General features: G+C 32.0%; 1 protein-coding gene across 1 annotated transcript in view; it reads left to right on the top strand.

Annotated features, from left to right (window-relative positions):
• COL24A1 (collagen type XXIV alpha 1 chain) overlaps window positions 1-19514 on the top strand; it is a 309537-nt gene that overhangs the window by 223588 nt on the left and 66435 nt on the right. The window contains exons 39-46 of the mRNA XM_023528131.1: window positions 6446-6499; window positions 8110-8217; window positions 11226-11279; window positions 11539-11592; window positions 12254-12310; window positions 13046-13099; window positions 18065-18118; window positions 18232-18285. Of these exons, the coding sequence (XP_023383899.1) occupies window positions 6446-6499; window positions 8110-8217; window positions 11226-11279; window positions 11539-11592; window positions 12254-12310; window positions 13046-13099; window positions 18065-18118; window positions 18232-18285 (489 nt within the window). The remainder of the gene's footprint in view (window positions 1-6445; window positions 6500-8109; window positions 8218-11225; window positions 11280-11538; window positions 11593-12253; window positions 12311-13045; window positions 13100-18064; window positions 18119-18231; window positions 18286-19514) is intronic.

Here is a 19514-nt window from a genome sequence, read left to right as displayed (position 1 = left end):
TATTTGTTTATTCACTAATTCAACAAAGTTTATGAGTGCCTTATATGAACTAAGAACCCTGATAAGCATTGCAAATAACAAGGGGAACAAAGATTTCCAATTTTTAATTACCCTTATAAACTGTGACTCTATTAAATGTATTTGTTTATTCACTAATTCAACAAAGTTTATGAATGCCTTATATGAACTAAGAACCCTGATAAGCATTGCAAATAACAAGGGGAACAAGATTAGTGAAATCCCAATCTCAGATTTTATGATATTGTGGAGGAAACTAACAATAGACAAGATCATTGCAGGTTGTGATAAATGCATGATGGAAATAAATAGGGTGATGAAAAAGAATAATTAGTCAAGGAAAAGGAAGCCAACTAGTTCAAGTTAGAGAAGGCTTTTTCCACTAGGGCAATAAGAGAAGGCTTCTCTGGATAAGTGAGGATTAAGTTGAGACCTAAAGAATGAAAAGGAACCAGTCACGCAAAAAACTTGGGGAGATCCTTCAAGGTTTATGGACAAGCAAGGGCCAAGATGTGGAGGTGGGAATAATCTAGGCATTTTTGTAAAACTAAAGAGAAGTTCTTACAGCTGCATCATAGTAAATAATAAAAAGTTGTTTGAGATGAGCTTGAAGAAATAGATAAGAAGCAGATCATGAAGGACCTTTTAAACAATGCCAAGAAGTTTAAGTTTTATTCAAAGTATAATGAGAAGCCATAAAAAGGTTTCAAGCAGAAGAACATAGTATTTAAAGGGAATCATTCTGTAACTTCCAAACTTTAATAATAGCTAGCGTTATTGGCCATCTCAAGGGATAAAATAAATTCTGGGAAATAAATAGAACAAAATAAATTTGAATTACAAAAATATATTATGTACCAAGACAATTCAACATAGAAAGAATAGTCTTTGTTGAAAAAAAATAGTACCTCAACAACTCGATACTTACATGCAAAAGAATGTTTGACCCTTCCTTTACTACACACAAAAATTAACTCAGAATGGGTATTAGACCTAAATGTAAGAACTAAAACTATAAATGTCTTGGAAGAAAACATAGGAATAAACCTTCATGACCTTGGGTTATATTTTCTTAGATAGCACCGAAAGTATGTGACAAAAGGAAAAATAGATAAATCGTACTTCATTAAAATCAATAGTCTTATGCTTCACAGAACACCATCAAGATAGCAAAAAGACATCCACAGAATGGGAGAAAATATTTGCAAATCATATATATAAAGGTACTTTATCCAGAATATATTAAAAAAACTCTTATAGCTCAATAATAAAAAGGTAAATAACCCAGTTTAAAAATGAGCAAAGTAATATTTTTTTTAAAAATGAGCAAAATATTTAAAGATATTTCTCCAAAGAAGATAAGCAGTTGACCAATAAGCACATGAAAAAATGCTGAATATCTTTCACTATTAGGAAAATGCAAATAAAAACCACAATGAGATACCACATCACATCCACCAGGGTGGTTATTTAAAATATAAATAAATAACAAGTGTTGATGAAGTTGTAAAGAAATTGGAACCCTTATACATCGCTGGTGGGATATAAAATGGTGCAACTACTTTGTTAATCAATTTGGCAGTTTCTCAAAATGTTAAACAGAGAGAGACAGTATGACCCAGCAATTCTAATCCTAAATGTATACTCAAGAGAATTTAAAAACAGGATTCATATAAAAGCTTGTGCATGAATTTTTATAGAGGCATTATTTATGATAGCCCAAAAGTGGAAACAATCCAAATGGTCATCAACTGATGAATTAATAATGTTTATTAATAAACGTATGTTCGTGCGAATGGACTATATTTGGCATTGAAAAGGAATGATATACTGATATATGTTACAACATTGATGAACCTTGAAAACATTATGCCTAGTCAGGAAAGCCAGTGATAAGAGATTACATATTATATGAAATGTCTCAAATAGGCAAATCTACAGAGACAGAAAGTAGATCAGTGCTTTCCTAGGGCTGGGGGCGGGAGGGTGAGGGGAGTTGGGAAGAAATGGGAAGTGTCTCTTTTAGGGGTGATGAAAATATTCTAAAATTATGTGGATGGTTGTAGAATTCTGTAATTATACTAAAAACCATTGAATTATACACTTTAAATAGATTCATAATGTGGTACATGAATTATATCTCAATAAAACTGTTAAAAAATAGATGTGATGTGTTACTTCTGAAACAATACAGCTACTCCTACAAAGTTTAAAATAATCAGTAGGAAATCACAACTCCTTCCTCTATTTTATGAGTAGGCTGAACATCAAGCCAACTATTTTGTCAGTGTGACATTTATATAAAGACATTCTTATTTCTGTAATTATTGAAGAAACCTATTAAAACATGCACATTGTAGAACATGTTGCTGTTTTTTCAGTCTTCCCTGTGAATCTCTAAATACACAAATGGTTGCAGTCATATTAACTTTTAATAGCCAACATTTTGGAGCAAAATATTACATGGGTGTTTGAGAACAAGCAGTATAATAAACAAGCCTAATATCAATGGAAGTTTACACTCCCCCACCCTCGCCCCCAAAAAAGGAAAAAAAATCTGTCTTTGAAGAGAGGAGAAAAAATGTGAATAGAAGAACCCACAAGACCTTTCTGATAATAATGACAAAAGAAAATTCAATGCAGAATACAGGCACCTCTTTTTTCACAGAAACTAACAATAGACAAGATCATTGCAGGTTGTGATAAATGCATGACGGAAATAAATAGGGTGATGAAAAAGAATAATTAGTCAAGGAAAAGGAAGCCAACTAGTTCAAGTTAGAGAAGGCTTTTTCCACTAGGGCAATAAGAGAAGGCTTCTCTGGATAAGTGAGGATTAAGTTGAGACCTAAAGAATGAAAAGGAACCAGTCACGCAAAAAACTTGGGGAGATCCTTCAAGGTTTATGGACAAGCAAGGGCCAAGATGTGGAGGTGGGAATAATCTAGGCATTTTTGTAAAACTAAAGAGAAGTTCTTACAGCTGCATCATAGTAAATAATAAAAAGTTGTTTGAGATGAGCTTGAAGAAATAGATAAGAAGCAGATCATGAAGGACCTTTTAAACAATGCCAAGAAGTTTAAGTTTTATTCAAAGTATAATGAGAAGCCATAAAAAGGTTTCAAGCAGAAGAACATAGTATTTAAAGGGAATCATTCTGTAACTTCCAAACTTTAATAATAGCTAGCGTTATTGGCCATCTCAAGGGATAAAATAAATTCTGGGAAATAAATAGAACAAAATAAATTTGAATTACAAAAACATATTATGTACCAAGACAATTCAACATAGAAAGAATAGTCTTTGTTGAAAAAAAATAGTACCTCAACAACTCGATACTTACATGCAAAAGAATGTTTGACCCTTCCTTTACTACACACAAAAATTAACTCAGAATGGGTATTAGACCTAAATGTAAGAACTAAAACTATAAATGTCTTGGAAGAAAACATAGGAATAAACCTTCATGACCTTGGGTTATATTTTCTTAGATAGCACCGAAAGTATGTGACAAAAGGAAAAATAGATAAATCGTACTTCATTAAAATCAATAGTCTTATGCTTCACAGAACACCATCAAGATAGCAAAAAGACATCCACAGAATGGGAGAAAATATTTGCAAATCATATATATAAAGGTACTTTATCCAGAATATATAAAAAAAACTCTTATAGCTCAATAATAAAAAGGTAAATAACCCAGTTTTAAAATGAGCAAAGTAATATTTTTTTAAAAAATGAGCAAAATATTTAAAGATATTTCTCCAAAGAAGATAAGCAGTTGACCAATAAGCACATGAAAAAATGCTGAATATCTTTCACTATTAGGAAAATGCAAATAAAAACCACAATGAGATACCACATCACATCCACTAGGGTGGTTATTTAAAATATAAATAAATAACAAGTGTTGATGAAGTTGTAAAGAAATTGGAACCCTTATACATCGCTGGTGGGATATAAAATGGTGCAACTACTTTGTTAATCAATTTGGCAGTTTCTCAAAATGTTAAACAGAGAGAGACAGTATGACCCAGCAATTCTAATCCTAAATGTACACTCAAGAGAATTTAAAAACAGGATTCATATAAAAGCTTGAGCATGAATTTTTATAGAGGCATTATTTATGATAGCCCAAAAGTGGAAACAATCCAAATGGTCATCAACTGATGAATTAATAATGTTTATTAATAAACGTATGTTCGTGCGAATGGACTATATTTGGCATTGAAAAGGAATGATATACTGATATATGTTACAACATTGATGAACCTTGAAAACATTATGCCTAGTCAGGAAAGCCAGTGATAAGAGATTACATATTATATGAAATGTCTCAAATAGGCAAATCTACAGAGACAGAAAGTAGATCAGTGCTTTCCTAGGGCTGGGGGCGGGAGGGTGAGGGGAGTTGGGAAGAAATGGGAAGTGTCTCTTTTAGGGGTGATGAAAATATTCTAAAATTATGTGGATGGTTGTAGAATTCTGTAATTATACTAAAAACCATTGAATTATACACTTTAAATAGATTCATAATGTGGTACATGAATTATATCTCAATAAAACTGTTAAAAAATAGATGTGATGTGTTACTTCTGAGACAATACAGCTACTCCCACAAAGTTTAAAATAATCAGTAGGAAATCACAACTCCTTCCTCTATTTTATGAGTAGGCTGAACATCAAGCCAACTATTTTGTCAGTGTGACATTTATATAAAGACATTCTTATTTCTGTAATTATTGAAGAAACCTATTAAAACATGCACATTGTAGAACATGTTGCTGTTTTTTCAGTCTTCCCTGTGAATCTCTAAATACACAAATGGTTGCAGTCATATTAACTTTTAATAGCCAACATTTTGGAACAAAATATTACATGGGTGTTTGAGAACAAGCAGTATAATAAACAAGCCTAATATCAATGGAAGTTTACACTCCCCCACCCTCGCCCCCAAAAAAGGAAAAAAAATCTGTCTTTGAAGAGAGGAGAAAAAATGTGAATAGAAGAACCCACAAGACCTTTCTGATAATAATGACAAAAGAAAATTCAATGCAGAATACAGGCACCTCTTTTTTCACACGTAATGAGTTCTCCAAATAAGTGCAAGTTTACTGAGCGAAATGATCTGAGATCCATTATTGGGTTCTTCAGTATAAAATCTAGTCCTTTCTAAGCTTTACATGTATTATGTCATTTAATATTAATAATCCTATCAAGAAATAGTATTATAACCCTATTATATAACGGGAAACTGAGGACTTTAAACGTTAAATAATCTACCTATGATCATACAGCTGTTAGGTGGCAGAGCCAGAATATGAAACTGGAGCAGTTTGACTTTTAAAATCTCACACCATTAACCTCTGTGACAGTCAATCAGCCTCTTTTTAAATTCATATTAGCCACAAAAAAGTGTCAGGTTACTGCAACTATCGTTTCAACCTCTGGATGCAGCTAGAATTACAGCAATAGAACTTAACTGCTGTGACCTCTAAATTTAGCAACTTTCTGGGGCTAGAAGAGCATTTGCTCAAGAGCATAGGTTATGAGTCATTTCCTTAGGTATCTGTTTATTCGTTCAACAAATATTTATCAAGAGCCTACATAGCACAGTGGTAAACCACAATTTATTTCTTGTCTGCCTCATTTTTGGAGTTTGTCAAGCTTTGGGACACATATTTGAGATTTCCATTTTCATCTCCAAATGATGCAAAGAATGCTGTGATTAATTATTAGCCATTTTAGAACTTGCAACCTGGCTTACTGTGAATCCCTTTTAAGCCTGACCATTACTGACCTGCAAATTCACATGGCATCTAAAATATTTTAGTCACATTTTACTTAAAAAAAAAAGTGTATATTGTTTCTACTTATATCTAAACTAGATTAAAATGAAAATATTGTTTTAAACAGTTCGATACGACTACCTCCTTTTTCTCCATGTATTTTCTTCCTTTTTTTTCTTCTCCTATCGAAGAATATTTCTTTAATTCTCTACTCCAATGAGATTTTGAAATTCTCTCTCACTACGATTAGATATATTTTGTAATCCTATACATTCAACAAGATGTTGAATGTACAGCAGCTCATAGAAGTGCTGAAATGGATATGTTTGGATCTACTTTAATTATATTCTTGCTAATTAAAATGGGTATACTGAAACCCAGTAATTTTCTTCCTATAATAAAGAACTGTTCAATTTTGTCTATCTTAGCCAGTCTGTGTATGTGAATTTTACTTACTAGTAACAGCTGTGCTTCTAAATCATCATGACCTCTTTTTAAATAATTACACAAACATAGTATTGTGGAAAAGTAACTCTTATTTTCACTTAGTATTCAATTCAGTGATTTTGTCATGTAACTATTTAAACATTCCAATACTTTCTTTAACAATTTATTTATTTTTTATATTGAATATTCAGGGACCTGAAGGAATCATGGGACTTCTGGGACAAAGAGGTCGTCCAGGAAAAAAGGTAAATTTTTTTTACAACTTTTTATGTTGGTTTTCTTTCTTCTGATGTGCCCAGTGCTCCATAGAATGCGGTGGTCTTTTTGTTTGTACTATATATAAAGTAATAAATATGCACCTGGCTTAAAAGAGGACATTTGTATAAATTAATATTTAATTTCTCTTAGATGTACTTATCACCTTAATTATTTGAAGGCAAATTTTCCACTTTATGGTTTCCAAAAAGATCTTTGCCTTTCCTTCTCCTTTTTGCCAAAAACTGTTTAGTAGACCATAGGCTGGAAAAGAGAGAAAAGGAAAATACTATACCATTTGCTCTATTTAGTAGCAACTTTAGTAAAATGTTTAAGAGAAAGGAACATGACTAGAATTATTTCTGGGTTTGTTATTAATGTGTTTTTCTTGATTGAAAAGGTTAACGACTGATTTTATTTTTCCACATATTAACTAAGAAACAAATTAAGAATGTTTTATTTGCTTCTTTTATATTTTACTTAAAAAGTGATATATTTTTAAAATTTTAGCACATCATAATTAAAAATTTATTTTTATATGGGATCAATAATTCATCTGAGTATTGGTGAAACAGAAATTATTTCCCCATTAACTTCCAATTGTTCTGAATATATTTACTATAACTTCAAATCACAACATATTCTAGTTTCCAAAGTCCAATTTTATCATTTCTGCTAATATACACCTACTTCATCTTTCTCTTAATTTGGGGGCAGTATAAGAGATATTAAAAAATAAAGAAAAATGAATTAAATAAATTTTAGTTGCCATTCTTGCTCATAAATATTGAAGTCTCTTTTTATCATATATAATTTTATGCCAAAATCAACATTATAAGTGGGATAATAGAAATCCTTACAATATCCTGCACCCTTGAGAAAGCCTATAAATTATGGTGAATGCTAAAAATTTTCTGATTGACTATGATTGCAGTTTAGTGTTTCTTTGTGTTTACTTGAATATCAGTAATAGAACAGGTTGGTTCCCATGTACAGAAAATGAATTATATCACTTAATGTTATTTAAGAGCAGCTATATTTTGGTATTAGAGAATGATCGGTCAGCCAAATGGAAAACAGAAGGTAACTAGTTTTCAGAAGTATGTGAGATGATATATAACTGTTACAGATTTTTAAAGGCAAACTTCAAACCAGTGAGTGATCATCCTGAATATATAGAACTGTGCACTAGAGCCTTTTGCATTTAACAGAGCTTTGTGGCACTGAAGTTCTCTGTAGAAAGAGGCTTCTTGTTTTCCCATGATTACAGTAAATATATGAATGCATGCATGCGTACATATATGTATACACATACATAAATTTCAAAATAGAAAACTTGGTTATTTATAAATCATCATAAGTACCAGGTCTCCTTTGCTTGTTTGGCCAAAATTCTTTTAACTTCTTTTTCCAAAATTTCTTTTAATTATATTTTTAAGATAACCTATTTGGTGATGGTATGTTATAATAGCCAGCAAAGTTACTAGTTATAGAATTTTACTTACAGAATATCATCTGGAGTCATTCAGGTATATTATATAGTTAACCTAAGTATAAATTTGATTTTTTCTTACTTTTTTCTTATTAATGACATCCACAGGGTGATAAAGGACAAATAGGGCCCACAGGAGAAATTGGAAGCAGAGGTGCTCCTGGACAAATTGGGGAAAGTGGTCCTAAAGGTGCCAGAGGAACTAGAGGTGCTGTGGTTAGTATTTGATTTGTTTCCAGAATTGAGTTCACTGTGGATGGAAAAGAAATGCATCCATGTCCTTAAAGCTTCGTCCCTTGATTAATTTTACAGAGAAAGCAATAGTTCCATTGAAAATAATCTATCTCCATGGGATGTGGAGAATTGTAAGCATTCCACAGTACTTAAATGGCTTAGTGGTTTCTGGACATGAAAAAGGAAAGGGGAAAAAACTCAAAATGGAAATAAAATATGAAATGAGGTTTAAAAATATCAGATTATAACTCTTAACCTAAGTAGGAAAGTTTAAATGCCTTGCACTTAAAATCAGGATTTAATATCTGCATAAAACTGTGCTGTCATGGTTGACAAATTGCTTTGAAAACTAGGTTTACTTGAAAATAGGTTTTCTTTATATGCTTGTACTCCACGTGCTTATCTAGAGATTATTTTTCTAACCAACTGCGATGTCTCCATAACATCTAATAATACTTAATTTTGAGCATGAACTTTGCACGATGTTAGAAACAAAGGTAACGTGATACTTCTGAACCTATAATATCAAAATTATATTGCTAATATATTTGGACCTGTTCAGAAAGTCACAGCATGAGAGATACAAACATTAAGAGATTATCCAATTTAGTTTTTTCATGTTTCATAAACTTATTTATAAAATGCATGTGTATTTCCTAGTCTCCATTTAAATGTTACAAATGGTAGACTTTTCACCAAGGCCTTCTGGAGAACCCATCTGTTGTCTGAGGAAGGTTTGTCAGAGGCTCATTTTAAGCATTCCATCCCTTACGGTCATCTTACTACTCCAGGTCTTTCTTACTTTCTTTAATTTAAATTACTAATATTTTTTTTGTCTTTGACTTATTCATTCAACAATATTGTATAATGTGAATAATTTTTAATGAACATAAGAACTAATTTACCCAAAGTGTATTGCCTTCAGAGTAGGCTCCTACTTTGGATTTTCTCTAAAAAGAATATTCACTTTTTAAATTTTGACACATGTTCCCGAACTACTTTCCAAATGTGCACTTCACCAAATGTACATTTCTCTCACCAATAGTCATGTTAACTCTTTTGATGTTTGCCAATCTGATAATTGAAAAAAATGTGTCTCATTTTCTTTGTATTTACATTTCCATGATTGCTGCTAAATAATTTGTATTTTTTTCTTTGGAAGTTGCCTGTTTATATGCATGCTTTACATGCTTTTCTATTAGGTTGCCTTTTTCTTATTGATGTGTAATAGCTCCTTATATATTTTAGGAGTTATTAATATATTTTATTAAATATGTTATAAAATATATTACAAATTTATTTCCTTTTCTTTTATTTCCTTTAATATTGTTTATGATATATTTTTTCTGTACAGAAGGTTTTAATTATTACATAGTCAAATTTGTCGGTCTTTTCCTATGTAGTTCTAGGTTTTATTTTATTTGTTAGAAATGTATTCTATACTTAAAGTATATAAAAATATTCATCTCTATCCTTCTTCTAATACTTTTATAGCTTTATTTTTACTCTTAACTCTTTAAAGCATAGTTGTTTGTTTTTGGGTATGATATTAATTATAAAGGACTAATTTTCTTCTTTTCAAATTGATAACCAGTTGTCTCAATACCATTTAATAAACAATCAATTTCCCACTTTTCTGAAATGCTACCCTCACTGTTAACTAAACTCTCAAATATTCTTTCTTTTTTCTATTTTCTTTAATTTTCTCTATTTTCTTCTCTGAATCAGTCTGTTTCTGGGTTAATACCACATTATTTAAATTATTACATTATTACAGTATCTTTTGCAATCTCTTGAACCAAATACTCCATAAATCATTTTTCAGAAGAGGTCAGCTCTTACAATGATTTTCTCTATCATGTAAATTTAAGAATCAGCCTGTCAAGTTCCTCTAATATTGAATCTTTCAGTAGAGAAACACCATATATCTTTATATATACTCAAATCTTAAATATCCTTCAGTAAAACTTTGTTATTTTCTTTATTTCTGTTCTTACACCTTTCTTGTTAGGATTATGTTTAATTTCTTAAGAGTTTTGTTATTTTTAATGTAATCCTTTTTTTTAATTACATCTTATTGGTGCTGTGTAAGAAATCTGTTTATTTTTATATTTTGACTTTATACCCACATTAATTAATTTAGGTGATTCTCGTGAGTTCTTTAGGTAAATAATCATATTGTCTCCCCTCTTTTATTATCCTGACTGATTATATTGATTAGAACTTCTGGTTAGTTAATATTTGGCTAGTCACATACCTATTCTGTGTCTTAATTTACTCATCTTCTACTTGATATGCAAAACAGGAACAATGTGGAAACTTTTTGATTTTATGAAAGGACATTTTTAAAGATCTTTTTGCTTTCTTTAATTGTCTGGACCGTCTTTTCAGTGGTTTAGGGGCATTTACTAATTAGCCTTTAATATGTGTGGTTTCCCCATCTGTAAAATATTAATAATAAGAGAAATCGTAGGGTGATTATTGCACATAAGTTTTCAACCATTTTCATTTTAACAACTTTTACCAGAGCTGAAACAATGTTCCTCAAAGCATCTAAAACTGTCAGTGAGTACAGAGTTCTTCTTGATCCCTTAATGACAATATAAGAAATTATCAGGCTTCACTCTCGAATATTCCGTGATGCACATCTACCACAAACTTAGACAAATACAAACTACATTTCCAAGAATTTGCTAGAAACCTGTAGGATTTTGACCAATGAAAGTATTTCTCTTAACTGATTAAGGTTGTTTATACCAGAAGTAAACCAAAAAGACATTTGTGGGGGGACGGGAGGTGGGGGACTTCCAAAGTTTTTCTTCTTTCAGAAGAAAAATAAGACAAAAGTTAAGGCATTATTTTTTGTTTTCTCATTTCAGACTAGGTACAATTTCATACCTTGAAAAGTCTAAATTTTAAATAATAAGAATACAGCTTTAATGATTTAAACAATTGTCTGTTTTCTTTCTGATATTTACTTTATTTTTCAGGGACATTTAGGATTGATGGGACCTGATGGAGAACCAGGAATTCCTGGATATACAGTAAGCAATTCTACTTATGGAAATAAGAAAGTATATATTTGCATGAAAACATTTATATGAAGATGTTATCCCAAATATACAAATTAAGATGAAATCTCCTTGATAAATCTTTTTAACATATTTAGGCCTCATCTCTCTATAGAGTGAATCCTATTTTTCTTTCAAAATAGTGCTATATCTAATGGCATATCCCTGGTGATATTAAGTGGAACATCTACAAATGATATGGAGAATGTCTACTTACCTGTCCTTTTGTTAGGGTCATCAAGGTCAACCAGGACCTTCTGGATTGCCAGGACCTAAGGGAGAAAAGGTGCGTGTGTGTGTGCGCGCACACGTGTATGCGCACATATTGACTTTCAATCCTAAAGTTAAACATTGAATTCATTTGTTCTTTCTGAAAGTATTCATGGAAACATTTTGAAAGAATAAAAGAAACATTTTTCAACTTGGGAAACATTGCAAATTCTAGAAAAAAACAAATAACAAGAAATGAAAATTTCAGTAAATCATTAAAATGTCTTCCATAGATTGTTTCAAGATTGAGATGAAATAATGTGTTAAAGTATTTTGCAATCTATAAAGCTTTGTAAAAGTAAAATTAATTAGTTATTGAAAGAGATTGTGAGACTCTAGATTGAATGACCACAGTACATTTATAGTAAAATGTTTTATGAGTTAAGAATAACTACAATAGTACTCCTCTTGATTTATAATATTATTGGAACCTGATGCTGAGAAAATTCTTAAGTTGCTCTTTATGTAATTAAAGCAGACTGACACTTTGAAGGAGAATCATACACAAATTACAACTGTATAAAATATCATATGCTAAGTTTTATAGGTAAAAGTTTCTATTTAAAAAGGATAAAATCAGATGGTATATTTCATAACATATTAGAAAATATTAGGCTGCATATTTTAAAAGTCATTTTATGAATTTGTTTTTTTATAAATTATTATCTTCACTATAGGGTTATCCAGGAGAAGATAACACAGTCCTAGGACCACCTGGGCCTCGAGGTGAACCAGTAGGTCTTTTTCTAAAATTATTTTGATGTTTCAAGATGCAATTGTGATAATAGATTCACGACATCAATGACATCTTTTCAGAGTTATATTTGTTTAGTTTTATAATATGATTTTACAGGAAAGTAGTATTTATAGTCATATAATCTAAATTTGAAAACTATAACCAGGGCATATGTAAGTTTAATACAGTGACTTTGTCAGTCAGCTATTGTTGTAAATTAAATAGGTAAAATAAAAGTGTTTAGTTCACAGAAATAAATATAATTGGTTAAATTTTCCATTTTTCACATTATATCATACAGTGTCTACCTTAAGGTTTAAAATTAATAGGTGCAGTTTTTATTTTAGGTTAATTTTCTATCTTAGAAAATTTTGATTTCACAGATCAAAAACAATAGAATTCCTGACTAAGAACAGTAAAGTAGGATTAGCTGTTAGATACTTTTAAAAGATCATTAAATATAATTTTTCCATTTAATGGAATTAAGTGACTGAGTGGTCCTGCTTAAATCTTTTTCAGTCATTCTAACATTAAGTAAAAATGCAAGTTATTTTGATTTCATGAATAACATACTTTACTCATCTGAAAATTTATATTGTTTAATTGGACTTGTTTCTTCAATATTTGGTTACATATTTTTAGAAAAAAAATTCCACACTAACTGTATCATCTGCATTTACAAGTACTTAGACTCAGCTGTGAAACTGATTGTTTTTGCATGTGGTCTCTGTAGGGTCCAATGGGGGAACAAGGAGAGAGAGGAGAGCCTGGAGCAGAGGGATGTAAGGTAATTATTGCAAATTTTACACCTTGATACTAAGTCTGAATAGGGTTCTCTGTGGTTCTGCTCAGTTTAAGTGAAAATAAGCATCATTAAAATTAATATATCTTCTGTTTTTGATTCTGAAAGAATTCTAGCTCTTTGTACGTGTTCCTTCTTCTAGAATTATCTTCGTCTCCTCCCATTGCTGCTTTTTTCTCATCTTTCAAATCTGAAATGTTACTTCCTGAGAGGCCTTCTCTAACTGCCCTTTCTATCCATCAATTTATATCGTATTACTCGGTTTCCTTAATGATATTCGATGCTCTCTGGACTATCTTACCACTTTTTTACACATTTTTTTGTCTATCTTCCCCCACCAAAATGTAAGATCCATGAGAATAAGACTCTTGCTTGTCTTTTTAATCATTAAATCGCCACTTATGAAAACATAGATGTCCTGGTATATAGCAGGAATTCAATAAAGCATTGTCATATGGATGGATGAATGTCATTATGTTCTCAAGCTTTATGTCAATTCTTACCCTCTTCCATTCTTAGAAGGATTTTCTGAGAGCAACTTCATTAGCCAAAATTAAAGTAGGTGTAGAATTTATTCGGTGTCATTTTTATTAGTACAATTGTGATGAAGATGTTCTGTATTCCTGCCTTATATCTCTTCCCTTTCTGTTTACAATGTCAGTTGCTAAACAAAATATGCCAACTTTCTCCTATATTTCTTATCTTATTTCTTTGCTCACAATGTCCTCTACCTACTCATTATATAATCTTCAGTTACATAAATCCTATCTTTTATAATCTACTTCAAACTACCTTTCCCCTGAGCCACTCTAACATCAATCTTTCCCTCTTCTGTATTCTGTATTTATTATTTATAGAATTCATTCAACACAAATATTTTACCATCTTCTGTGGCTAATTTTTTTGCTAATTATTTTTCACATGCAGATGTTTTTGCTCCCCAATTTTGAATATGACTTCTCTCTTTATTGTAGAATGTCTTGTTTTAAGCCCTGTAAATAATAGTATATAACATGTACATAAACATAATTTATTTTTAATGATGAATTGATGAGCTATTTGATCCAACATACCCCTACGTAAAATTTTCGTGATCATACCTGAAATGAAGACTTAGATACCCAGATTGAATGGATGGCTGGTAGGTAGAAAACTATTTTGAGTAAAGTGATTTTCTCAAGCCTGAAATCTGAAAAAACAACTTTTACTTCCTAACATTCTCTTTGAAGCAAATGTTGAAGTGAGCACTAAATGTTTGTGAAATTATTGTGATGACCATCTTCTGTTTCAAATTTATATGTATCTAGAAGTGTTTCCTAATCTAAAGAATCCAGTAGATTTACTTGAAATTAGCTTTTCTTTGGGTTGAGTAACCAACCCACTGCTTCCAGCATAATTTGAGAAGCTTCTTAAACTTCCTTAGCTTTTCCTGTGTATAATTTCTCCACACATTCTCAGGAAAGATAAGATTTTTGGAATATCTTCTTTTAGCCTCCACCAACTACAAAACACTAGGTAGCTGAATCAGCATATTTACTGACAAACAGTTAAGTATTCTACTAAAAGAAGAAGAGTCTTCACCTGTCCAGCAAAAGAAGCACCCCCACCCCATTATTCTGAATAGTCATACGTTCTTCAGAAATCCTTCGTCAGAGGAAAACTTTTCCCTAGGCTCATTATAGAGTCTGTTTCCCCTTCCTCGTTCCACAAATGCTCCTGATGCAGTTTTCAGTTTTGGATGTTTCATCCACTAGTTTGATTCCCCTTTCTTTCTTTTAGTCTATCCTATGGTTTTAGGCTTTGGAGTCACTTTACCATTTGCTGATGGTTCTATTCTAAACACCCATCCTATGCCAGATAACCACACTAACTTTATTACTTAGAAATATTAAAGTCATGAATATACACACTTGTTTCCTGTTAACTTTTTCCAAGCACAAATTTGATTCACATAGGGGAATTATGTTTTATTTAGAGTTAGATTATTCTGTTCCACCCTCAGATTATATTTCTGTTTGCTTTTCTATATGGATATTGTATATACTATCATTTCACTCTAGTAAACTGATGGTTAGCATTATCACCAAGCTTTTTTTATTGTGCTAAAATACACATAATGTAAAATTTTCCACTTCAACCATTTTAAAGTGTAGAATCCAGAGACAGGTAGTACATTTGCAAATGTCGTGCAACCATCACATACAACCTAGTTCCAGAACATTTTCATCCCCTCTAAAAAGAAGCCTCATACCCTTTAAACAGTCACTCTCTTAACATAGGTTAAGATAAATTCATTTGAGGCTTGAGAGAGCCAGAGGACATGGTAGGAATAAGCATATTATACTGTTGACATTCACTTTTTAAAGGTAAGAGCAGACACCCAAGATTAAGTCAGGCTAAACTTGTGTGAGACAAAGTCCTAGAAATACATTGAATAAATTATGATCTATCTCAAACTCCTTTTTACTTTGGTTTGGCAAAGGACATCTAATTTTTTATATATAATAAAATAACAATACTAAATCTTCACTTGGCCTTCACTCCTTAGCATCACACATATATATCCAAACAGCTTATTGGATATCATCCCAGGTACCTCAAACTCAGTATGTCCCAAACCATAATATCATCATCCTCCTCAGGTCTGATGCTCCTTTTTTTATGTCCTCAAGTCAGTGAACAATACCACCAGACATCAAGATGCCCAAGCCAGTAAATGAATCCTTTCTCTCTTCTCTCTCTTTTCTGTTTCCTCTCTCCTCTCCTTTGTCTCTTTCTCTCGTCTCTTGTTATCTCTTAAATTCAGTCGGCGACTTCTTTTGATCTCTTAAATATCTAGCCACTTTGCCTTACTTTAGTTTAGGCTTTCATCATTTTTTGCTTGAATTATTTTAATAGTTTTCCAACTAGATTCCCTATCTACAGTCATAGCCCTCTCAAACCCATTCTCCACTTAACATGTTCTGTCAAATAAATCTCCAGTTATTCCCCTATGCCATTCCCTCTGCCATGTGACTTTCTCTACTGCCTAGAATACTCATTCTTCAAGATTCAGCTTATCATCACTTCCTTTATAAAATTCTCTCCAAGCTCCCTTCAGCCATCCAACTGATCCCACCACCAATATCATTGGGAAGAATTAATAACATCTCATAACCTTTATAATAGGATTTAGTACAACATATTTAGTTTTTACCACAGTAGATTAAAAAAAAAAAAAAAGGTCTTTACCAATACTTATTGGAGTAGAAAAGACCAAGAGAATTATAGTGAAACTCCTAAAAAACACATTCGTTTTTGGTGAGATTTGTGTCCAGACTTTACAAAGCCAAGAGAGACAGTTGGCTTTTCTATGATCATTCTAAAAAGTTCTCTGTAAAACTACACATGAAAGTGGTGGCAAAGCCATAATTGGCCATCATAGTTTTTAGTTTTGTACTTTGCTCATGTGCTCACTCTCACTTCACTCTATAACTCCAGCTTTTCATCAATCACTTCTCTCCTGAGTCCTGTTTTATAAATGACCTATAATAATCATATTTACTTGTACCAAGCTCCCTCTTGATTGACCTGACTGTGTTATTTGCTGACTTTGCTCGTATTTTGCTGGTAAGGGTCACGTGTGATAATGGTTTTCTCTTTAGTTATGGCCATGTGCTATAGAAAGATTTCCAAACTAGCCTTTCTTGCCACTGTTTACTCCCTTAAACAAGATTCATTTCCTTTTAAAATCATTGTCTCACAGAATGCAAACAAGAAGGCTTCAATTGATCTTTCTGTAAAAATAAATATTGTTAGCCTGTGTATGCAATCTGTTTTTCTCCTAGCCTTAGAAAAAGATGAGCCTGATAATTATCTTTCCTAGGACATTCTTTTTCTATAATAAACAGAAAGTAGGAATAAAGGAATCTGAAGTGAAGAAGACAGTAGGGAAGGGGATAAAAGAGGTTACATGCAGAATTCTGTATGCATAACTCTCACCTGACATGACCCTGGATTGTTACTAGTTTCTGTTTACACACTTGGAAAGGGAAATGTGGTGAATCAGCATTCCTTCTTAGAAGAACTAGGATGATGACAGATTGCTGAATGTCAAAGTCATTTGATGTGCCTTGGCATTATACACAGAAACAACTCCTAGTCTTCAACCAAATAAATCTATCAAAACAGCTATAAACTTAGTTTGTAAAAATGGAGAACACAACACACTTCTACAGTGGGCATAGGTGGAAAAGGAAATTTGTTCTCAAACTCTATTCCTTTTGTTATTTACTATCGTAGTATCCTGAGCCTACCATAACAACTTAACCACAAAATGAGTGACTTAAAACAATGTAAATTTACTTTCTCTCAGTTCTAGAAACCAGTAATCAGAAATCAAGATGTCTTTGGGGCCATGCTTTCTCCCTAAGCTCTAGGATAGAGTCTTTCCTTGCCTTTCCCAGTTTCTGATGTCTAACAATGTTCCTTAAGGCAGCATCACTCTGGCCTCTACCTCTGTCTTCACAGGGCCCTCTCCTTTGTTGTTTGTGTCTTTTTCTTTCTCTGTATCTCTTATAAGGAACTTGTCAGTGGATTTAGGCCTGCATGGATAATCCAGGGTAATCTCTTTTTAAGATCATTAACTTAATGATGCCTGCAAAGACCCTTTTTCCAAGTAAAATCACATTCACAGATTATGGAGATTAGGACATAGTCATCTTTTGGTGAGCAACCATTCAACCTACTACATTAATCTACTTGGGAAAATAAAACAAAACTCTGCATTCTTTCTAGTCTCCATAATATCCAGTGGTTATTATGTTCTACATTATCTCCAAGAGAGAATCATAATCTCTCTGATATTTAAATTGAATTTTGAAACATTTTGCTACCATTTTAAGTGATATTACCCTATTCTCTAAGCCACGTGTCTGTTTACTCTAATAATATAATCTTTTCTATTTCTAGGGTCATGTGGGTATACCAGGACCAAGAGGTGCCTCTGGACAACAAGGGCCCCCAGTATGTTTTGAAATCATTCTTTGTAATACTGGCATTTTAAAAAAAAATTAATGTTAATACATTTTAATTGGTCTCTTCTTCATACCTGTTTTCTGTTTTGGTTCCTACTAAAGGGTGAGCCAGGTGACCAGAGTGAACAAGGACTAAAAGGAGAGAGAGGATCTGAAGTAAGTTGAAATTGTTTAAGGCAATTTGAAATCTATCGTTGACTTGAGAAAGCAGGGGTACAAGGAGTTGCTGTTTATCATAACTTAAATGATCATTCATCCTTTCAGAGGAAGGGATCACTGTAGGCTTCTAAACAGGGCATTTATCAGTGATTGTGTTGCAACATGATTATTGGTTATTTGATGTGTTTTGATGGCCATCTAAATTTCCCTTTACCCGCAGTCCACTCTGGCTTTGTAAAAATTGCCTAAGATTGTCCCAAAATAATTAATTGTATCTCCTTGTGGTTTCAAGCAGAAATACCAACAAATATTAAAACCAGCATTGCAGAGTGAAAACACATCAGTCATACCTGTTTAGTTGTTGTAGTAAGGTATCGGCAGAAATAGTTTATGTGACACAGACTCACGATTGGTTTAAAATATTTTTTTACATCAGACAAATCAATTATTTGTTATCAAGCAAACTAAAAATCTGTTAGCTGATTGAATTTAGTCATCTCTTTTCCTGTGTACTGATAGATAGATGGTGCTTCAACTTTATGTAACAACTGACTTTGTAATTTATTCCATCAGTTCATTGCTGCCCTGCTTTTTCATGACATGCTGTTTTTAAATTAAAATGTACTGTATTTTAATAATAAATTAGGTGAGAATATATAAAAAGTAATGAGTTTGAGACCATATTTCTCATAATTTGTTAAGCAATCTTCAGCCATACTTGTGGTTCCCACTTGTGGGGATAAGTAATAAAATTGGGTTGAATCTGATACTATGTTGGTGTTCACTCACTTAGAAGTCATTTTGAATAGTCTTGGCATCTACTTAGAAACTCCCTGTCAAGTTCCTTAGTAAACAAGAACTAACAAATAATAAATAAAAATATCCCATTAAATGCAAGTCTTAACAAGAAAAAAATGCAGAGAAAGAAGGTGGTGTCTCCTTCACTTAGAACTTTTCATGCTCAAGTTGAGAAAAGTGGTGGGGAAAACTGTGAACCTAGAATACTGCTACTGCTTTCATGTATATTGCTTATATTTGCAATAAGTACCCAAGGATGCAAATGTTTTTCCAAAGTTTGATTCTAAATTTTCTAATCTTTTACAACTAGTATTTTCATATTCTCAGTGTTTTCTTTTTCCTTTTTGCAATGTCTCAGGAAGAAGAAATTTTTTGATGTTTGTTAGTTAAAATTATGCCAATGAAAATCAAATATTCTTACTAGACAA

Source organism: Pteropus vampyrus, unplaced genomic scaffold (genome assembly GCF_000151845.1).
Source record: "Pteropus vampyrus isolate Shadow unplaced genomic scaffold, Pvam_2.0 Scaffold22, whole genome shotgun sequence".
NCBI classification, from domain to species: Eukaryota; Metazoa; Chordata; class Mammalia; order Chiroptera; family Pteropodidae; genus Pteropus; species Pteropus vampyrus.
This window is presented reverse-complemented; position numbering and strand designations above follow the sequence as displayed.